This window comes from Buteo buteo, chromosome 20 (assembly GCF_964188355.1).
Source record: "Buteo buteo chromosome 20, bButBut1.hap1.1, whole genome shotgun sequence".
Taxonomy (NCBI): domain Eukaryota; kingdom Metazoa; phylum Chordata; class Aves; order Accipitriformes; family Accipitridae; genus Buteo; species Buteo buteo.
In genome coordinates this window covers 26878205-26901788 of record NC_134190.1, presented here as the reverse complement: position 1 = coordinate 26901788, position 23584 = coordinate 26878205, and the positions used below count along the sequence as shown (strand labels likewise).

General features: G+C 43.6%; 1 protein-coding gene across 1 annotated transcript in view; it reads left to right on the top strand.

Moving 5' to 3' along the window:
• The window catches only part of ANKRD33B (ankyrin repeat domain 33B), a 38703-nt gene extending 23603 nt beyond the window's left edge, over positions 1 to 15100 (top strand). The window contains exons 2-4 of the mRNA XM_075052057.1: positions 2781 to 2910; positions 7756 to 7896; positions 14250 to 15100. Of these exons, the coding sequence (XP_074908158.1) occupies positions 2781 to 2910; positions 7756 to 7896; positions 14250 to 15100 (1122 nt within the window). The remainder of the gene's footprint in view (positions 1 to 2780; positions 2911 to 7755; positions 7897 to 14249) is intronic.
• Positions 15101 to 23584: the final 8484 nt, after the last annotated feature.

Sequence of the window (23584 nt, the reverse complement as noted above, 5' to 3'; positions counted from 1 at the left end):
CTGTAGCCTCCTGCACCTCATTTCAATATCTGATGCATTTGGAGGAGTTACGCAGAGGAAAGCTGTCCCTCGGCGAGTGGCCTGTCTCACCCACCTCCCTAAGAAACACACATAACTGGTGAAGGTAACCAGAGAGCGCTTGCATGGGTTTTACAGCCCTGGACGGTGTTGGGAACCATGTGGCGGTGAAACGGTTTGGTTTTATGTCCTTGTGCGATTGCTCATTTTGCTTTTCAACCAGGGAGTGCTGGGCACGCTCCATCAAACGCCAGGTTCTCACACATCTTATCTGACCCACTTCAGATTCATACAACTGTCCTTCAAAAATGATTTTCCATGCTTCTGCATCATGTAATCCCTCAGAAAACTCCTGCTCTCCGTTGCGTTTCCTTATCCTTAAGCAAGCAGTTTTTAATAGCATCTTTGGAAAACAAACTTCAGAAAATATTGATACCTAAGTAATCCTTCTGCTTTCTAAACTCCAAACGGTGAAGGAGGTTGGCTGATTTTGAAGTCATTTGTGTCTCATATCTGCAGAAATCAGAATGCCAGTGTGTGTTGGATGCGTTAGATCCCATCTGATGGAGGTTGCCACTAAAAATAGGACAGAAGTCCCTAAATACTGTAATGCAAAAGCCTATCGCAAAAAAGAGCTAATGTTTGTTTTTTGTTTTACTGTTTTACTGTTTTTCTTTTAAAGAGAGCAAAAAATGAACTTTTTTTAAAGCATCTGGTAAATATTTTTAGAATACAAAAATGTCCTGTGAAAATATCTTTCAGATACTGAGTGAAACAGTTCTTCCATTAGAGATAACTACTTTAAGTTATTCTTAAGGCTTTTTGAAAATACCACTCTCTTGAAAAATGCTAGTTTTTTCAGTGAACAATAGGATCCCCCTTCTTATTGTCAAGAATTTTAGGTCTCCAAACTATTGTATACTTAGTTTTCTGCTGTCATTAGTAACTGACATTTTACTGACTGATGGGGTGATGTGTTAAATCTGCAGCATTTTTGGACTTGTAAAGACCTATATCCTGAACATCAGGTGAAAAATGGAATTATTAAAGAACTAAAATAATGCTCAAGTCCTTACCAAGTGGACACTGACACAATTTTTTTTAAAGCTAAGAATGATTACATTGTAGTAAAACTTGGATTAACCTGAACAATCCCACCAGGAGAGTATGTACGTTTTAGTCAGTATTGTTTCAGGTCATACAGACACACACACACACACATATATATATATATATATATATGACTTTAAGCAGAATACTCTGTAGAACTTCAATAGAATGGTTTGAAGTATTACAGGTTCTTCACAAGGAAATGGAGATGCTCTTCATAAATCAGTGGTGGGTGCTGCTTCATACTGAGGACAAGAGTGAATTGAGAATAAAACAAATCAGAGTAATAATTTTATCAAAAGTTGTAATTGAGAAATACCCTACATAGGCTGTGAGCATCTCAAAGAGTTGGCGTTGCCTCTGTATCTCAGTGAAGCTGTTTGCCACCTCAGCCAAAAGAACTATCTGGAATTACGATGACACAGGACACTGAAATATTAACTAAGTAGTTATAATGACAATAAATCAGAAGCCACATTTGTCATTTGGCGAACGTCTCTGTCTCAGTAGTGTCCATGGGGAAAAGAAATAAAGAGAATGTTTAGGCAAGAGCCGCATAGAAAGATGATGGAGAAGTCAGGGCGGGCCATTCAGTTTTCATAACCAGGTTCTCCTTCTTGCTAGTCTTTTGTGGTTATGAACTTGCAGCATGTCCGTGTGAGTGCGTTTTAGGCAGGCAGGGTTAGCAGAGAGGCTGAGATTTGTGTCTCTGCCCTTATCTTTTCCACGGTCAGGTGCTGATGCTGCGCTCAAGAAAAGCGAGTCATGCGTTGTCGGTGAAGAGGGAGCGCAGGGAGCACTGATTTATCTGCACTTGCCCTCCTCTACACCCATCAGCTTCCTGCACAGGAACACTGGGCTGCCCAAGTAATCCTGAAGACCGGAGATAATGGTTTTAATCCTAGTGATCAAGTGAGCAGCCAGGATTAAGTACTGTAGTTCCATTTAATTAATGGCAAGTGTATTTTGCTGTATTTTAGGGAAGCTGTCAGTTTGCCGCTGTGGAGTGAAACACTGTCTGGGTACCAAGCGGAGTTATAACGTTTACCTCCTGGCTTGGCTTCCTCCTGGAAGTTTTACAGCTTCCAGCTGTCATAAAGCACATTAAACAGGAACTCCAAAAGCAATTTCATTTTATTTATGATTATAAAAAAGGTCTAGTTCTAATGGGAAACCTGAAGTATTTAAAGATAGCAACAGGCAGCATGAACACAACTCCTGCCTACCACTTCCCCTTCAGAGAACAAGTAGTTGTCTTCCAGAGAATTAATATTCAGAGCAGTTCCAGTTCCTCTTACCTGCCAGGTTCATTTTATTATATAATAAAATCTGATTTATTCTCATTTGGATATAGAGTATATAGCCATATAAGCATAAGCCATTTATAAACAGTTACTTTCCAAGTAGCGTAATATAATACCTACTCTCCTAGGTATTTCTGAGGAATACCAAATATTACTTGCCAAAGGGCAGAGATAAAAAGCGGTGTTTTGGATCTGAACATTGTGCCTGGAGCTAATCCCTAGTTATGCTGATATCTTTTCAGTTCTTCAGTCTGAAAAAAGGATAAATAAAAAAGCAGACTAGTGTGCTCCTCAGTGAACTTTTCTGAGTCTGGTAAACCTAACTCTCTCTTTATATTTTACTTACAGAATGGTCTTATTGTTGCCTGTTACCAAGGTTACGTGGATATTGTAATAGCCTTAGCACAATGCCCTCACCTTGATGTGAACTGGCAGGACAACGAAGGGAACACTGCTCTCATTACAGCTGCACAGGCAGGTAAGGCTCTTTGTTTCACCTCTTACATACAGGGTCTTAGGAAGAATGTGTGTTGTGGCTATTATTTTAGGATTTTTTCAGAGCCCTAAAAGAAATTGGTCTGCGTAAAATAATCCTGGCCAAGCCTGCTCCCAAGTAAGTTTGTCATGATTTTCTTTGAACTAATTAATCTACAGTAATATTTATCCAATGGATTAAGACAGAAAAAGCTATACATTTCTAGTAGATGCCATTAACTATTTTAACTTAAAGAAAATCTTGCCCCAAGTGCGCAGTACTATACTGCTTTGTTCCTTTAAGCTTATTTTCCTGTGTTTGCTCTGGCAAGCAACCAGTGAACATCGTGCTCATGTAATGTGCTGTATTAATGCTGGTAGCATCTCTTTTGTCATGCTTGTTGCACCTACCTCAGTGGGTCTGTAGTAATTGCTGACTGTAGGAAAATGTATCATCGTCAAGAAATATCTTAGCTTCTAAGACATCCTTCAACCACTCCATACTTAAAAGCCACATTGATAACAAAGTCATGAGTACAGTAGCTTTCCAAAGAAAGTAGAGAAGGCTCCAAAACTCTAACCTACTTTTATTTATCTTCCCTAATATAAATTTGGACTATAAAAGGTTTAACTCTGACTCCTTCCTGACCTTTATAACTCATGATAATGAGCTCAGAGTTAATCCAGAGGGCTGACATTGACTTGACACTCTCTGCCAGTACTTGCTATTGATCCCCAAAGCAACTGGAAACGCCTGTAGTCAGCAGAAGCTTATACGAACTCCTAACAACTTGGATGTTTTCCCCCATCCATGATAATCCTGAGCTACAGTGTTGACACCAGTTATTCAATTCATTAGCACAAGATACTGCTGTAGTGTTAATAGAGATTACTGTGAGGTTAACATTGCAACCAGAGGAGCTACAGTGCAATAGATGCTGCTTAATTATTGCTGAACGTTAAGTAATAACACTGAGCAGTGTATTACAAAGAACTGAAAGCAAAGCTTATGTGAGCTTTCTTTTAGTGAAGGATTTATTTGTTGTTTTTTTTTTTAACTTTAGGCCATGAAAATAATAATATTTTTGCAAAATCAATTATTCTGAGACATCGCTGTTATTTATACCAAAAGTACTGATTTTCCCGTGGAAAGTCTAATAGCAAATCCGCAGTATTTCAGTTAATTGTAAAGTGATATCAGAAGGTGCTGCCATTTTTGTTATGACCCGGTGACCAGGTAGGCCATCACATATGGCCAGAACCTGAAGAGGAGCTGGATGGGAAAGAGGCTGCGGTCCTGAGGGATCCTTCCTTGTATTTCAGAGGCTGCGTCTGTAACACGAGGTACAGATACTAAGGGAGATGACAGGGAGGCCTCTTTACTTTTGCTAGAGGAGTTTAAAATCCACACTTGCCTATGCCGTTTCATGACTGCCCAGACATAATGCTCAAATTGAGCATCAGCTTGAATTAAATAGAACTATCTTAAAGACCAGCTAGAGTCTCAGAAGATAAGTGAATTCAGTTCCTCATATTGCTTTTGATAATTTAAGATTCTCATCCTTCAAAGAAAGTATCTAAAGCTGAGTTTGTTTGCATGGGCTGACCTGAGAAAGATAGGCTGTAGGGATCAGTGAAAAGTAGTACTAACAAGCTTATTAGTATAGAAAAATAATCACAAAGAAGTGCTCTGCTTAGTGTGTTTCAGGTTTGAAATTGGTCTGTTCACTTGCTCTCTCAGTATTTCTTACAGATGTGGGATCCCTTCTCAAAGAGAGCTTGCTTTCCAAAACTGTAAATTTGTTGCAGCCTGCAGCAGGTAGTGCCCAGAAATGGGTGGCAATGCTTTAGAAGCAGAAGCAAAATCATTAATCTGCAGTACAAGGACAATGCAGAAAAAAATGGGAGTTGGATTCAAACAAGAGACTGAAATAACAAGTGGAAAGAAAGGAAGGAAGGAAGGAACAAGAGTGGTTTCAAAAAAAAAAGGAGGAAAATTGCATTAATTTTTTTTTCTCAGTTCTGCTGCTGCTGAGGACGTAGCTACATCAGTGGCACTGTACGGTAACTGGCATACACTGGTGTTAAGAGGGAGTCGTATTTGCTCACAAAATATAGGTGGTTTATGTTACAGAGACCAGCTTGGGACAAGGCTGTAGAGCTGGGAACACAAAATCAGAAGTTACCCCAGTTTCTGTTTATTATGGGAGACACAAGAACACAAACACCTAAAGCATCCAGAGGATAAAAGGTTCTGGGTGTCTTCAGTTCCATCCATCCATCAGAAAGCATTCACCTCCCATAGACCAAACACAGACTTTTTTCAGGTACAATTCAAAACTGTGATGTTATATGACAGAGCATCTTCCTTAATATGCAGCTTATCCTTCTGCCTGTATTACATAGATTATTAGCTAATATTGTCATCATTATAGGCGTTTCCTCTGTGGCAGCAATTAAGTGAATTAAGCTATTACAGACATCTGTGCTGATCTTTAAATATGGCTCACAAGGCGAAGAAGTGTACCCTTAGCATGCCAGTTCTGGTAGCAGATAGATCTGGCTTACAAACAGCAAGAGCCTGATACGAATTCAGTATCTCCAAACTGGCTGAGGCCAGGCTAATTTATTTTAGAGCTGCATACAGCTTTCATAGCAAACTTTAAATCATGGAAGACTCACCTGGTTTACAATTTAGATACATGCTTCTAGTTCACTCAGATGAAGGAGAACTGCAGCAAACTTTATGGCCTTAAATCAAAAGCGTATGACAGGGTTTGAACAAAAACTTGGCAGCTCTGAGTTTTGCTTTGAATTTGATATCTGTTTGAACTAGAAATTTGAAGCAAACCTCAGAGGAGAGAAGCTCCTGCAGATTAAAACTGAAGTGGTTTTCAGGAATCCATGAGACACAAAACTTCTGACAATCACAAACCTCCTCGTTTTCTTTGTTACTTTTTTGCTGGTATTTTTTGTGTCTCATTTGAGGCCGTCTGCAGTCCCCTGGAGAGTTTTGGCTGAGCAAGGTCTTTCAGGATTGACTCTTAGGATCATCCCAGATTTGCAAAATATCTCTTACTGCAGCTATACTTTTGGCAAAGGGAAGAACATCTTTAGTAATGTAATAACTGCTGAAAAATCTTCCATCTTACTATTTCTCCTTGTTTCAGTTCCTGTCTCTGGTTTCTGTGGTCAAAAAGCAGTATTTCAGCTGTTCCAAAACCTTCATGAAGACGCACACTGTACATCAGTGAAACAGAGCATGTCCTGCAAAACAAGTTGGGCACAAAGATTCTCCCAGTAGTAACTGATACCCTGCTACGATTTGATATTATGCCATGGAGTCAGCGAAGCTGAAGCCTCTATATTGAGTAAGCAGGACCAGGTCACTTGAGCGTGCCCTGAACCCAGTTCCCTTTTGCTTTGTTCAGCTTGTTGCAGTTTGCCGTATCTTTGTATTTCATTTGCATCAGACTGTGCAAGGTACAAGGAGCTCCTTACTTGGTTTTCTCTGACTCTGGCATTGTTAAGCTGATCTGCGCTATCTCTATATCTGCTCAGGTTTCAGAAGAGTTTCCAGTTATGCAGCAAGGTAGCAGAGTCCAGCAAATTCTCAGAGATAAAGAGTAACACCTAGAAAACATCTTAAATAACTGGTAGAAGTTCTATTAACTTGCTTGCCAAAGTGAATGCAGGACTGTGTTGGTACAAAGCGACTGCTGATGAAATCTGCACCAGATGTGACACTATAGACTTTTAAAATTGTCCCGTATGAATTATAATCTGCTTCAGTAACATTTCTAGGTGAATTTGAATGACATGCATCACAGAATATTCAGCTGGACTGCAGAGTGAGATGAGAGAATATTTTTACAGCTCCTAGTAATTAAATTGTGATTGTTGCAGCTGCCTGACAGACTGCATTATTTTATAAAGCGTCAAGGCATCATAAAATGAATGACAAGTGAAGGGAAAACTGTTTTGAATGAGTCATAATGGCACTAGATATTTGTCTTGTTCTGATAGTCCAATTATAAAGACATGATGTTTTAATTGGTCTTCCAACCATTTAGCCAGAGTTGTCTCTAACTACTCAGTATGCCCTTGGTGACACCAGTTATCCTGGCATACAAGGCGCACAAATGGCAACAACAGTTGCCTTTAGAAACAGAACTTAAGTCATTAATTTTACTACCAAAACTGAACATCAGCCCCATTTTCCTATCGCTGGAGAGTAGACAAGTGGCTTTACACTATCAGATGTAAAAATAAAAATGTGGGCTTCTACACAAAACACTCCTTTGTCTCGTATCAGGCCTGGCATGGTTCATGCGTATTATTGGCTGGAGTGTAATCACTTTTAGTGTAATCACTTTTTAATGAAGCACCATGATTGTAAGGCTCAAATTTACCAGGGGAGGGAAAAAGCTGAACCTTTGCAGTCAGTTTCCCCCAGTGACGAGCCTTCCTTCCATAAGCTGTAGGAATTCCCTTTGCAGTGCTGCTTACTGAGTCAAGAAACTGTGGCCCTTTGCAGCCTCAGAGTGACCATCTCTGGTCTTCAGTTATTGCCTTATCTTAAAGTGGCTTTTCAGAGAGGACAGCAACTTGAGAGAAGGTGGGAACCCAGGTTTCCAGTTTCCTATCCCAAGACTCTGGTCACAAGTCAGTGCCACTTAACCCTAAGGGTGATGACTGCAATGAGCAGGAGAAGATACAAGGAAAAGAGATCTTATTAATTATTGGCATTTTTCCAGTTATCAAGCCTGCAGGAGTAATTTTTGGTTTAACCTTGAGTCAGCGCTTTAATTCTGTGACATATTTTCTCTGCTTTTTCATTTCTTCAAAGGGCACATAACCATTACAAACTATTTGTTGAACTATTTTCCTGGGCTTGATATTGAGAAGAGGAATGCGTTTGGATTCACAGCACTGATGAAATCTGCGATGCAGGGCCGAACTGAATGCGTGAAAGCCTTGATGTTGGCAGGTAGGCAAAATGCTTTGCTGCTTCTTCGTCATCACCTAACTGTAAATACTAGACAGCCACGCGCAAACACCAAGAAGAAAATTGGCTCTTGTTTACTCTGAGAGGTGTGGTGCAGCCTCTCCTGGAAATGGGTGCAGCTTTTAAATAAGTCATAGACAAGGCAGTGAAGCCACGTGCTGCAGGTGCAGGAGCGCTTAGTTTGCCTGATGCTGGCAGATGCTAGTTCAGAATTTTCCAGTGCCCATTATAAAGTATCACTTAAAATGAAACTTCAATCCCAAGACCTTATGATTTGTCAAATTGACCTTACAGTGTCATGGCTTTCTATTATTATCCCTGGAGATCTGATGGAAGCTTGTTCTTTCTGTTTTGGTCACTAGAAGCTATTTCATAACCTTTCCATCTTTGTAGATAACTCAGTCCTTGTTATTCTACTTCTTGTACAAAAAGTATTGCTATCAAAGTTCACTATGTGGTTGCTGCCTCTGGTATCTGAATAGCCACCTTCTCGTTTTCATGATTCATAAGAAAACGGAATAGTGGGGAAAACAAACCTTTAGCCAGCCAGAAAATGGCTTTGTTAGCCTCCATATCGAATTTACCTACAGAAAGTTGTATCACCCTGTTTGTGCATCAGAGATAGTGAGGATACCAAGGATTATCCATTGGCTAAGAAGGTGTAGAGTTAATATACTCTGCATTTCTGAATTGCAGTTTATATACATGTTTTGGTGAGTATTTTGCAGGTCCTCACATTTTCAGCTCAAAATAGGGGCCACAGAGGAAGTGTGGTAAATTGCCTGCATCCATTTTAATATCTGATTATTTTTTAGCACTGTACAGTCTGGTGATATGTAGAGGGAGGGGGAGCTGTTCATTCAGAATGGATTTAGAAGTAGTTTGGGGCTTAAGGGATACTGAGTGACTGCAGACAATACAGTGCTAGTTTGCTGAAGAAGGTGAAAGAAATTGCTATGAAAAGATTTGGTGAACAAATCAATTTCACAAATAAACCAGCAAAATTCTATGTTAAAACATAAGACTGTATCGAAATACAGGGGGAAAACACCCATAATCAGCTGTGGGTCTGCTTGCATAGCTACAAAGCAGGTATGTGTCTTTAGAAAAGAGTTACAGCCGGGAGGTTTTTAAACCCAGTATCTGTTTAGTGGCTTGGATAAGACCTCTATTGACAGGCACCTACTTACAGCAGTGCAGGAGGTTAGTAAAGGAAAATAACTCACCTTTCTAGCCGCCTAAGCATGGATTTAACACAGTCAGATGGGGAAGAGGTAACGGCAACGTGTGACAGATGGTTGGAGCTGGATTGTCAAAGTGACTGCTCTTTCTGAAATTTGAGTTCCTGGAGGGTGGCCAAGGTCAATCACTACAAGATTAAGGCGCTCTGAGACACTTGGCCATAATGTTGCTCTTTCAAAGTGAGTCTTTGGAACATGTGAATTTGCTATTCCTGAGCGCACAGCGAGTAAGGGGGCAACCCGGTCGCTCATCGGCAGTTTGTCACAGGCTGCTGCGCTGCCAGGACCGCGCTGCTGCCAGCATTCAGCAAGCAAGCCAGCCCGAGCGGGAGCACAGAAATGCCGGTTGTAATTCACGTGTCAAGCCCTGCTGTAATCTCCAGTGTAAACTCAGCGCTGCTTTAGTAAAGGCGTCGGAGTGGCTGTGGATCTGGAGACTGGGCTTTAAATACTGCGTATAAAACAGGTTGGTAACAGCTGCCTGAGCTCTTTCACTCCCTGTCTTTAAACTCTGGATGTCAGTTTTGCATCTTGAGGGACATTAAACCTTCTTAATCAAATAGGATATTGATAACCCAAAGGAGCATGTGCATTCGAACTAGTTGTACTGAAAATGATCTTCAGGGCAACTTTTGCAGGCAAATCAAGGCATGTGGCAAATTCAGTTTTCTTAAAAGAAAACCTGTAGGCTACACTTACACTGAAATGACAGTTGGTTCAATAAGACTGCTATTGCATTTAAAAAGGGACATGACTATTCATGTCTCTTCCAGATGAGGCATTCTGCTGAATGACAAGTTTGTTCAGAAATGTCTCCTGATTTGTACAGAAAATCAATACCACTATAGTACATCACGCCTTAGAAGAGACTTTGTGATACAAGGCACAAAGTCAGCATCGATTTCTGTTGAAAGATCAGGATTTCAATACTCTGTAGTATTGTTTTCTGAGATAAAGTTTCCGAAACACCTGGGGATTCATCTGTCCGGGAGCAGCAGGAGTGGGCTTCTCCTCAAAAGGAGGTGAGCCAAGGGTGACAGCAAGGCACACAGAGGCACTGGCCTCACCAACAAAGTCGCTCCTCGAAGAAACGGAGTAGGGCTGGTGACAATAACCAGGATCAGCCGGTACTGCAGTGATTGCCAGGCAAGTCTGTGGTGACAAGGCAAGTCCATAGCGGCAAGGTAGGTCTGAGGTCAAAACAAGAAATTAAGTCTGTGGGTAAGGGTCCAAATCAGCAAGGCGCGTGGCCAGGCGCAGGCATAGCTGCAACATAGCTCGGGCAAGGACCAGAGCTGAGTGTCTGAGCTTCAGTGCAGCCCCCAAGCAAAGTGGGGGAGTCCCCAGTGAGCGCTTTCTCACACAGCTCTTTTTGCACAACTCTGATCCAGGGTCTCACAGCTGCACCCTATCAGAGCTGGCATGTCTTTTTCTTGAAGAAAACAGTAAGCAGCTGTCTATACCTCTCCCTTGTTTACAAGCAGAGCATGCTGTTCATTAAAATTTATATTTGGGGACAATTCCATTAGCTGCTGTTCTTCCTGTGGTAAACCCTTGCCTGTTACATGTACAACAAAGAAACAACTTCCACGTAATCTGCCACGTTCCCAGTCAGCTCTAGTGGGAAGGCATGCAGACCCAGGCAAGTGTTAAGAAGGGGACAGGACAAGAGGCTAGCCTGAGATGGGAGAGATTGAGGGGTGGGAAGTTTGGGTAGGATGGTTCAAAACCAGGCTGGTGGAGCAGGAGGACATGTCTTTGTATGTCTTTGTTCCTCCCCTCACTGGTGTGTCTGTAGCTTCTGCAATCATGAACTTCATCAAGCCCTGCTGCCTTTGAGATCTCGTAATCCTTTCTTCAGTCCACAGCTAACGAACTCTGATTTGCTTTGCTCTTCCTCCTCTTGGCCTCCTCTCTGCCTTCCAGTCTGGGCCCTGTGCTTGACTCCCTGCAGTGCCCCTGTGCTTTCTCTCTGAGTGGTCCTTTCTGCAATATCACTTAAATTACGCTTAAACTGAGATCAGCTCTTTTGCTTAGGGTGTCTCCATCCACATTCACTCTTGGTCTCTGTCTTTAACATCCTCTTTTTAGGGATTTTCTCAGAGACTTAGGAATCAACTAGTACTTAATAGAGTTAAAACTGAGCTTTTGATCACTTTCCCCATGCTCTCCTTTTTCCTCTGTTTTTCTGTAATGGCAAAACATCCTTTGTGGGGAAGGTCATACTGGACCCATTGCAAACTGGTTCGCGGTTACCATTCCTTATATCTAGTCCCCCTTATGCTAGTTTGAAATGCTGTCACCGAGATAATCCACCCTGAAAAAAATAATTTGTTATGATGTTTCTCCAGCCTTTTCCTCAGGTCTCGGTCTCTGGACATCTCCCTCTTCCAAAGCAATGGGAGAGAATGTCTTTTCTTTTGTGACAAGACCTGTGTAGGTCAGTTTTTTGTTGGCTGATGGAAAATGGTGCTTCAGCTGACAGAGAAGCCCTTCAAGAAGTCAAATGTTGTAGCCTGTTCATATCCCAGCTTGCAACTCTTTCAAGAAACCCAGAAATTATCTACAGGGCAAGTGATAACGTGTAAACCACAACTGAATGTTAAAGAGCTCAGTTATGTTGAAAGCAGCTGGGCAAAGTGCCTGTGCCTGTCCCAGGGAATGTGCTGCAGAGCTGCTGAACAAAGTCTACATTCTGGAGAGTGCAAAGCTCCCTCTGAGACCAGCTGAAGTTTAAAGGCAGAATACAAAACAAAGGATTTGCAGCTTAAGAACGTGACTGCCTGAAACCAGAGAGTATTCACTCATTCTCCTATGGATTTCATTCACTCACCCACATACCCAAATACTCTAAAACATGAAGATGTGTGCCCAGGTGGTATGTCCAGGATCACTTGGGTGTGATGCAGAGGATATGATGCTGGCTGTCAAGTCCTCGACACGTCTCCGAGTGTCTTTTTGATTGGCGACACCAAGCTAGTTTTTGGACAGATCTTTTGTACCCTTTAGCATTCACCAGCTGTAATGTGTTGGGTGTTTGCAACAGTGTCTTGCTGACTTCAGCTTCCAAAAACACTTGCTGCTCGTTGTTCTGCAGCGATTCTTCCAAAGGTGTACTCTGTATTGAGCTTCCTCTGTCCTTTACAGAGCTCTTCTATGTGAGCAGAACTAGGCACGTGCCATCCTCATTGACAAATGCCCATGCTCCCACCCTAATACCAGAACTGAGAGGAATTCCCAGCAATTTTCTGGTTGCCAGGGAATGTGACAGCATTGGATATAGTACTACAGAAGTTGTAAAGGATACAGTAGAGCAGACTAGGATGCTTGCTCCTCCTGTTACTCTTGTACCCTCTCTTCAGGCAGCCAGGTGCCCTGAAGGGGAACTGTGTAACCCCACTCGAAAGCAAAAGAGTGAAGAACAAGGGCAGAAGCCCATGTGAGGGAGTTTATAGGAACAGGGAGAGATCAAAAGGAAGGCAGAGCTGGAAAAGGATGCAGAAATGTATGAGAGGAAAGAATGGTGAAGGGGACAGATGTCAGAATTGGATGGGTAAAAATCATAAATTGGGCATGGGGACACACAGGCTGAAGGATAATAACCACTAGAAATCATTTCCTTCCAGGACCTAACACTGTACTTCAAATTACAACGCCTCTGCCGTCTAGTGTGTGTCCCAGTCGCCTCTCATGGCTGGTCCACTTGGCGATAATAGCATGTTTTTGCTAACAGGTATTTCATTTCCTCAGGGGTGGTTCTCTAAGGTAGATGAGAACAGCTGTTCTGGGCTCAGACTGAAGGTCCATCTCACCCATTATCTACTCTCTGACTTGTAGGGAAACTTTCCTTATATTTAATCACTCTTGTCACCATCCTCTCGACTTTCCCTAATTCTGCAGTGTCCTTTCAAAGATAAGAGATCCTTAATTGTACACCTAATGTTTTCTTTATTTTTTCCTTTTTTTCCCTACTTTTTCCTCTATTTTTTAATGCTTTTCTAGAAATTCCTTGTATTTTATTTGCTATTTTCACCCCTAGTAAGCACTGCATTGATATTTTCATGGACCTTCTGATGATTAGCTCAAGATCTCTCTTCTGAGTGGCAGCAATCAGTGCAAAGCCCATTATTCTGTATGGGAAGGATTTTTGGGTACAGAATTGTTTCTTTCCATGTTCATCACTCTTTTCTTGCGAGCTCAAGTGAATGGATTTTAAAATGGCAGGCAACATTCAACACAGTTGAAATTCATTATGTCATTCTTTGCATTGTTTTCAGAGAATTTCATACATGCAGCCTGAATTTCTTTTTATTTTTTTTTTTAAATAAATCAGGAGTTTAGAAAGTCAGGAACCTGATCTCTCCTTATTCCTTGTTCATTTCAACACAAATATTATTGTGTGGCTGTCCTGCTTCCGGCAGGGATAGAGTTAATATTTGTTCTAGTAGCTGGTATAGTGTTATGTCTTGGATTTAGGATAAGAATGTTGATAACACACTGATGTTTTCAGTTGTCACCAAGTAGTGTTTATACCATGTCAAGTATTTTTCAGCTTCTCCTGCCCAGCCAGCAAGAAGGCTGGAGGGGCACAAGGAGTTGGGAGGGGACACAGCCAGGACAGCTGACCCCAACTGGCCAAGGGGGTATTCCATACCGTGTGACGTCATGCCCAGTATATAAACTGGGGGGAGTTGGCCTGGGGGGATCGCTGCTCGGGAACTAACTGGGCATCGGTTGGTGGGTGGTGAGTAATTGCATTGTGCATCACTTGTTTTGTATATTCCAATTCTTTTATTATTATTGTCATTTTATTATTGTTCTTATTATCATTATTATTTTCTTCCTTTCTGTCCTATTAAACTGTGTTTATCTCAAGTTTTACCTTTTTCCTTCTGATTCTCTCCCCCATCCCACTGGGTGGAGGGGGAAGTGAGTTTGTGGCTGTGTGGTGCCGAGTTGCTGGCTGGGGTTAAACCACAACAGTGTCGTATGTGACATTTTCTTGCAGGGATCTGCCTGATTCAACTCTGATCATAGCAACAAAAGTGCGGGCAGTTTCATTAAGTAACACTAATTATTTTTCTTTTCTTTGAGGGGCAAATGTTCACGCAACTGACCCAAGCCGTGGACTGACTTCATGGGAATGGGCTTGTTACACAGGAAGATCGGAGTCTGCCTTCATCATGCAAAAGCTGATGGACAGGCCATGCCCGGAACAGTTTTGTGATCAATATAAACCAGAATGGCCAAAGATGAAGGAACTTCTTGCCAAGGCTGCAGAGCCAAAAAGCTGTTTGCAGAGGATTTCTGAGTGCATGAGGGCAGCTTTCCCATTCCGGTCTTTCTACGGCCCAGAAGAAGATGGGGTCCTCGACCACATGGTGAAGGTGACAACAAGCTTGGGCAGTCCTTTCATTGCTCTGTCATGCCGGACTGTGTGCCCAGGGAGCCCGCCTTCTGTGGGGAAACGCAGACTGGCTGTGCAAGAAATCCTTAGGAAGCAGAGAGCCGAGGAGATCCGATCTCAAGACAAAGATCACTTTAGCAGCTACGAGAAGCTATTTCAGAACTCCAAGGTCACACTGATCCCCAAGAAGAAGGACCGGCGAGCCAGCTTGCAGCCCATCAGCCTTGCAGTCTCTCAAGTGAACACCATAGCTACTAGGAAAGCCAGCCTCTTGCCGCTCCACCTACTTAGACGGAGCAGCGTCAGGCCAGGATTTGTCATCCCCAAAGTCCGTATCAGCAAAGCTCCTCCACCCACCTTCCAGCCAGAAAAGGCGAGAAGGAGGAGCAGTGCGAAGGATGACCCTTATTTGCAGATTCCCAAATGGAGATACAAGGAGCTGAAAGAGGAGCGGAAGAAGGTGGAGGAACAGGAGAAGAAAAAAGCAGCAGAGGCTCAAAAGCAGAAGCAGGTGTCTCCTGCCAGATGCAGGACCTGATTTAAGGGCAATTGCTTGGAAGGTTTTAGAGCCGTTAGTCTTGTTATCTGAGCAAGATAACAGACTGAATGCCTTCGTGCATGCCCACAGCTCACGGAGCTGGAATACTGAGTAATGGCCTTTAAAGTGCAGAAACAGGGCAAGGGCTATGCCACAGTGTGTCTGATGGTGGAGCAGGAAAGTATTTTCAGGTGGAGGACTTAATAAGTTTACCTGTCTGCTGTTGATGGGAAGTTTTAAGCGGTGCAGTCCTTTTGCAGTTTCCTTTTTTTCCAGTTCCAGGTGAATGACTGAGAAACAGCTTGAAAAACCAACATGGGTGTGAAAGGACCATATTTTGTGTTTGTTCGTTTTGTAAGGGACAAAATTAAGGAGTTGTGCTTTTGACACTAGACATTCCTCCTTCTCCTTGCTTAGGTAGACGTATTACAAGGTTTTATAGTAATAATGTGAAGTTTAAAACATACCACAGTGCTGGTGGGCAGTGAAAATCCAGGTCTACAATTGCTTTGAATATACTAAGCACTTTAATTCCAGTAATCAAAGTTTAAGGCAGGATAGCTATGAAACTGTACAGCTCCATACAGTCTGTATGGATACAGTTCTTAATGCTATTATCTGTTCTGTTGAATATAAAAAGGGCCGCATATGAAATATTTCTGTAGTTGAGGTATTCGCATCCTCTGCAGGTATAAATCAGGGGCAGGGACTGATTTCTTTGGAGCAACAGAGAAGCTGAGCTAATTTTTGCATGCTACCATCACCTAAGATTTGCTTCCCCCATTAAGTTTCCCTGTATCTGCTATCTGTTGTCTCCTCTTTAGTCTCAGGGAATTTTTTGTCATTGCGTTTAACTGTGAAATAAGGGAGGTGGTGAGCCACAGGTGGGCTTTTTTTTTTTAGGTTGATTTTTAAGTTCCTGTGAAAAAAACACACCAGGTTTATTGTGAGCCTTTCCAGATTATAGCCAGGACAGGAAAATTATGCAGCTTCCAGAAGTTCAAGCAATTTTCCCAGGTATTAAGTCCAGCCATATACTATGAACATCCAGTCAGAGATGCAGTATCAGGCAGCTTGGCCACTAACGTTTGGAAACGGTGGCCAGATGTTGTTGGGAGCTGTGGTAGTACGCCTCTGGGTGCCCAGAGAGGGCAGTACCTCACCCCTCTGTCTCAACACTGGGAGAAAACCTTCCCTAGTACATGAGTGCATCTCAAAGTGGCAGTTCCCACAGGTTGCTGCAGGTTCTTGTGGTCGCCCTTAAGGCTTCGTTTGGTTTGACCAGCAGTCAGTCTGAATAGCATGCCAAACCCCGGCAAATTCTGATAAGGGCAGGCTGTAAACCTGCTGCTTGCTGAAGAAAGACCACATTCATAAAAGTAGAGGTCAAACGCAAACAGCAAGTCACACAGCACGTGCTCAGGCTATGTTTTTGCTCAGGCTTTGCTCCCGTTTGAAATGAAACGTGCTGCGGTGTGTTCTCCTGAGGGTGTTGCTCTGCCAGAGCCCAGGCAGACCCCAGCTGCTGCTGTCACCAGCTTCTCCCTTCAATTAAAGAGAGGGAAGATTTCTCCATCCTTTACTCCCACAGCGCAAAGGCTGGCCACAGTCTCACTGAACTTGTAATGAAACTGTGCGTGTCATGGGAGAAATAAATTCAGTTGACTGAAAACTAGCACCCAGATTTGTATTGCTAGCCAGCGTCTGCGGGGTCAGGGTTATGGCAGACGTGTGAAACAAGGATTTTTCCACACAGCCTGTTCTTTGTACCTCTTGCTGGAGTAGCTGTGCTGGCTAGGCTCAGTTGCCAGGTAGCCCCCCAGGTCAGAGTTGGAGGAATATGCACCCTGCTAATAAACCTCCCCAGCCCTGTGGATATAAAGAGGATTTTAGTCTGTGACTGCATCAGCGCTGTGCAGTTCATAGGCACCAATTTTGTAATGGATTTGGTGTGACCAGAGTATAAGCTGAACTAATTTCTTTGGAGAGTAGGAAGACAATCTTTTCGCTGTCTGTGGCAAAGATATCAGGATGGATTTTGAATTGGTACACTGGATTGAATGGCTTAACTATTAATTTTTGTTTACTGCCAACCCAGTGTACTGAAGATTTAGCATTCAGATTCAGTACCTGAAAAGCGACCTGTGCTGCAGGTGAACACTTGAATTTGCACTCTCAGTATCCCTTGCAGGAGACATACAATTGATAGGTGCTCTCAGGGATTAACGTACAGTATGTTAGAATTAGGGGCTGAAAATGAAGCCTGTTTTCTAACCCTTTGTACTTTACTGTGCATATATGTATAAACATGTGATATTTCCATTAAAAGAGGCACAAGCTGTTAAACTTATTTGGCAACCTTATTCTTCAGAGTGGTTTGGGGATGCTGCCTTTTGCTTTTCAGTAGACCAAAAAGCCCACCCACTTTCACCAGTGGACTAATCAGCACCATCTGAAAGCAGTTTGGTTTCCCTGGAAGGAGCGATTGTGGGTTAACTTCCACTCCTTGTGAATTTTTCCCTAGGAGTAAAAGAAAACCACTACATTTGTCCCGACATAGGGCTTTGGCTGGCCATCTCGGTGGGGAGAGAAGCCGTTGCTTTGATGACCCGTGGCCACATTGCTCTGCTGCAAGCAGGCAGTCCCCCAGCATCCTTACGACTGCGTGGCTCCGTTTTGTGCATCTCTGTAAAGGTTTGCACTTGCTAGGTTAGGAAGTCCAGGCACAGGACCATGTCTCCTCATTGCCTTCCTCCTCTGCTGCCTCACTGCCCCCCGCTCCGGCCATCTTACTCCTCCTCTTCATCACCATCCTCATCCAAAGTGCTGTGCCTCTCGTTTGTATTTTTTTATTGTCTGTCTGAAGGGTCTGCAGATTGCAGTGGGCAAAGCTCCCGCAAAATGTGCTTCTAGAAACCTGCAGCAAATGGACTATAGCAGGGCAGGAGGCACGCCTGGCTCTCCTCCAGCCGTCCATCCCCCTCGAGCTGCTGCCGCTGCTGAGGATTTGATTTCTGTTTGATTTCAGCACAAATGGAGAGGTTTGTTTTGTGTTTTGTTGTTTTTTTGGTTTTTTCCCAAGACAGCCGTAACTGTGAAATGCCAAGCAATACCTGCTGTACTTCACATGGCTCCTGGTCACTCTAACAAGACAGTTTACCTCCTAAAAAACCAGCACGGGAACCCTTGGCAGCACCTCCTGGCAGCTGGAGCCCCTGAGGGAAGGCAGAGGTGCTGCTGCGGGAGGATGTTCCCGCAGAGGGGAAGGGGACACCGATTCCTGGGGCGGAGGAAGGTTTTCGACCTGCCTTCCTCCAGCGCCAGGCTGCAGTCCGGCACGTTAGCGGGAACGGTGCTCCTGAGCGTTGTGCGTGAAGCTGGAGCACAGGCTGCGTCTGCCTTCACGGCCACTGCTTGTCTCGGTTCGCTGCGAGCTTTGGCGTGACGGCCAGCCTCTCGTCGCCTGACGCTCACTCTCCGGGAAGCACCCAGCCTGACGGGCTGACTTACTTCTGCGGTAAGCCACAGGGATTTAATATAGCGATGGTGGAAAGTAAAATCCCAAGCGCTTCCCGACGCTCTCTAGAACGATATTGTGCTCTTCTCTCTGGAGAGCAATGGTGTTGCAAGGAGAAGACCACGCAAGTTTTTTCAGGTGGGAACGCAGAATTACATGCAATTGGCTCCTCGCGTCGCTATGTATTAGTCATTTGGGTTTTCTTTATGGCAATGAAAACTGTTCCTTAAGCCTTGACAAAAATCCTCACTGGGCCTCTTCAATGAATGCCTTTTTCTTAATAGTCCTGAATGCTCTTGCTCTCCTGCTAAGGGACAGATATTAAAGCAGCCGGTAAAAAAACACCCTGAATAGAAAAATGGCAACATTCTTTGAGGGTATTTCTTTTTTAAACACCCGCATTTCAGCAGGAAACTTCTAAAAGCTGTGACTGAAATCGGGACCCGCTATGCAGGATATGCCACTTTGCAAACAGTCTGAACTGAAGCCTGCTCTTTTTTTGCCGTAATTCATGCGATGCAGCCTGGTTTTGCTAGGTCTGCTCGTTGTGCCTCATGACAAAAGACTCCCCAGTTTGGTTAGACACCCAGAGGCCGTAGGTGGGCAACAAGCTGGGACGGGCAGTTGGGTCCCTCCGTCCTGCCCATGCATTCCGGCGTTTTGCTGGATTAGTATTCTGCCAATTTAATGAGCTAGACAGAATGATGGGAGCCGGCGTGGGGGGAGCAGGGAAGGGAAGGGGCAAGATGTCGTCGCGCGGAGCCAGCGCTCGCCCCAGGGTGAGGAAGATCTCCCCGCTGCAGGCTGGGCCGCTCCAGAAAACATCCCACCGTGTGACACACTCTTCATTTGTTATCTCTTCCGAACCCCGAAGAAAGGGGCTTGGACTGGTTTGCAGATGGTGAGGAAAGTTACAGCCTATAAGTAGGGCAGAAAGATTTGTAGGAAATGGGAATTATCCTCACATTTTTCTTCCCTTTAAATTATCACAGGTAGAATTACAAACCCATATGGCCATTTGGTTCATTTAAAGAGCTGCTTCATTACTTAGATAATTACTCACCCAGGGAGTGTATTCAGCAGAGACAGCAGCTGAGCAGCCAGGCCACCATCTTCTTGAGGCAGGCGAAAACTGGGCTGACAGTTCCGCACACTCTCCATATACAGTAAATTTTGCAACTAAATTTTTGAATTCCAAGTCACTGAAAACTGCTAAACTAGTGTTATCAGAGATAACAGTGGGCAGAGATAATCCTTGGAACAGTGGACAAGAGGTAATGTAGGCAGTGAGGGGGAAAGAAAATATGTCAATGTCTACGGTGTGACTCTGATTTAAAACAAGATTGGCTTTTTGACCCATTTTTTTCTGACTGTAGTGTAGACAAGAGTTAAAAGCAGCCACAAAAGCTGCTCTGGTCTGCTAAGGAATATAGTATTTAAAAAGAAAGTGATTCAATGTAAGCCTCCTTCAGTGTCTCCTCCGTTTTTGGCAAGTTACCTTGCGCTCAGGGAGTGCAAAGGTGTTGAAAACGGGTGCTCAAAGCAACGAGGAAAGCCAGTTTCCCAGCATTCTCTTTTGACCCTTTTTATTCAGCAATGACTTTGGACAGAGTTATAAAAGACTTGCTCTGAGGTTGGGGAAAATGTCTCCAACAGCATCTTGAAAATAAGAAAGTCAGATAAACGTGTCACCCAGCAGGCTGGCCACCGGGACCCTCTCTAGACAGTAGAGTAACCCATCTACCAACACCTTATGAGTCAAGGTGAGTACAAAAATCAAAATAACAACCAATAATGGGGAACATCATTTAGGTCCTTCTCTGCGTACCTGTGCTAAATATGTTCAAGGTGCCTGCCCATTGGAGAAGCAACGCTGGCCGGGGGAGCTGAAGACCAGAGGCAGAGTGGTGGCAGGCTGGCTGTAGGACACACACAGATCAAATAGCGAAAACCCGAAATGGGCTCGTTCAGAATAGGAAACATCAAGCAATTGTTTTCATTATAGACGTATTCCTTAAGTGAGTCCCAAGATTGCTCCTCTCTGTTAATAGGGAGGCCAAGAGGTCATTTCTAGGGTGGTAAACACAAACCAGGGCTTCAAATATGCTGTGAGGCAAAGGCTTGCTCAGAAATAAACCTCAGAAATAAAACTCCTCAGCTGCATAACTAACTCACACAGGGATAGTCCTGTATCAGCTCAGTTTGACTGGATCCCCCCCAGGAGCTGTAAAGGTTGTCTACCTGATGGTCCTGGAGACACCCTTTCTCGAGGATCTCCCCCCAGCCCAAATGAAAAAAAAAAAAGCAAAAGTGCTCCTCGTGCCCAGGTACCGTGTCTCTCACACCACCTCTGCTTGTGGAAGGTCAAGGGGGGATTATTTCCAGGGAAAGCCAGTTTGGAAAGTCCACCAAGGAACAAGACAGGGAAATTGAATTCGTAGTCATAGTGTTTGAAGTGTTTCTGACCACAGCTCTCAAGTCATCCAAGTAAACAAAAAATATAATATATTCATAGATACCTCCAAAGGTATTACAGGCTGTCACAGTATTACAAAGGAGGCCTGGCAAATGCCACGTGGCAAATGAGAAGGGCCAACTCCTCTTGCTTTGGAGAACAGGAATTTTCTTCTGCCTGGAGAATTCTGATGTACAGCTAAATACAGCATTAAGGAAAAAAACCTCATAAACTCTGGACTCTTTTTACTTTGGCTGTGGAGCTGCTGACCACTGAGAAGCATAAATGATGTCAGTCAGAGCTATGCTTAGACCAAGATGTGTTTTATAGTGCTAAATACACTAAATAAGGACATCCCAAACTTGGCAAACTGAATGCCCCAAATCAGTTCCCTACCTATAAAATACCTATATAATTAAGTTATATTAATTATACATGGTACTAAATTAAACCACACCCACAAAACCACCTATTGGTAACATAGTCATACATATATGTCATTCAGAGATAAAGTAATAGATACTATATGTATATAACATCTATATATATTCATATATGTTTAGAAATTTTAAAAATATATACATATAAAAAGCCTCTCACCTCCCAGTGATAATGTGAAGCACTCAAATACGTTAACGATGGCTGTCTCTAAGAAAGCTAGCGTTAAATAATTGTTCTGTAAGGGGAACAAATCATTCAGGGTATAATATGGAGGCTACAAAGAGAAAACAGACCAGCTGCCTTTTCATTGAACACTGTGGAGCGCTTGCATGGGAAGAGGCAGGGAATTCTGTGAAAAATCGTACTTCATTGGGTAATTAAAGTTATTATGCATATTAATTTTGCCTAGTCAGGTTTAAATCTGGCACTTCTCTCAGCACATTTGAATTTAAAATGTTTGTAGCATTCTTTTATGGCTGTAATACTGTGCAGAGGTTTGTGGATAATTAGTGGGTCAAATGCTGCTGTTTCAGTCCACTCCTGGGAAAACAAGAGGCTGGGAAAATGGGTTCAGGTGGTTCCTTTTCCCCTTCCCGTCATCACAGCTTCCCCCATGAATGACAGCCTGCTACTTCGCCCAAGCCCTTCCTCCCAAACAAATAAAAAATAAACAGAAACCCTCAAGAGGCAGATGTGAAAAATCCTGGATGCATTCAGTGATTTCTCGTAAGGCACCGATCAAACAGCGAGCTCTTGTAAATGTGGATCAAGGAAGGGGCACAGGAACATCCCTGCTCCACGTGCGTGCCTACGGTGTTCTTACTTTTGCTGCCACAGTAACCGAAATCTGCTCAGGGCAGTGTTAACCACCAAAGGTGCTTTCTGAATCTCGCTACGCAGCCTTCTACTGACAGCGCTGATAAAATATTTACTTTCCAACTGCATCCGGCAACGGGAGCTAAGGTTTCCTCGTGCTTGCTGCCATCAAACCGAAGGCGGCTTCTCGCAGGAGCCGGTAGCGTGGGGATGCTCTGCGTTCTTGTGTGGCAGTGTTAATGGGACACAAATCAATAAGCGGTGCTGTTACCCAACGGCCCCACTAACAGTTCTGTTCCAAACCAAGGTGAAACAGCGTTTCAAAAGAATATACAAACGTAGTTGTATTGAAAGCAGGCGTGCTGTATTATCAGCTTGGCTGCTTTCCCAGGGAAGCGTAGCGGAATAGTTGTCACTCAGGATTCACCCAGTTTCCATGCAAGGGATATGTGGTCTTTGACCACCCGGTATCCTTTTCCAAAAGCTGCAGTCGCAGCCTCCTGAAGTGTATCATTGTAAGTGAAATAAGCCAATATTTGTTTGGTAAGCAATAGAATGGAACAGACCAGTCATGTTAAACTAAATTTTGCTTTGTTTTGCTCTCAAAAGTTTGTTGAGCAAACTCAAATCTGACTAACATGCTCAGTTAAAAAAATACTTTGTGGATGTTTTACATGGTCACTTTTTCACCTGTGGTTTGTGAAAACCATGGGTTTTATTCTTCATATGATTGACTGGATTAGCCTTTTTTTGGGGGGTTGGCTTTAATCAGGCCAGTATTCACTTGACTTAGTCAGAACCAGCTTGAGGTTAAAGCGATGTAAATCATCCATCCCGAAATCGGAGTTTCCACCCAGAGAGCCGTGGCAGTTTAACTAACCGGTTTTCAGCGGGGAGCGCTGCCCTGCCGCTGGGCCCTATCCTGAACCGGGGAGGGCTCTGCCCTGAGCTCTCTGCCGACCCATTCTGGTTTCCTTCCACCTTTCATTTTCCCAACAGGACAGTCTGGTACTTCTTTCTCTTCTCCAGCTCGTCGTTAACGAGCTCTCGCATACACAGCAGAGCCAATGGCACCTCCTGGGGCAGTTCAGTGCCTCTTGCTCACCTTCGGCTAATTACCAGTCTCACTTTCATTAACGTGGCTCGCAACCGCCGGAGACCCTTCCCCTCGCACAGTCCCAGCACCACGCTGCAGCTTCGCTCCACCGTTTGGATTTGGGAAACTTTACAGCCCTGCACGCGGCGCTGGGTGAGA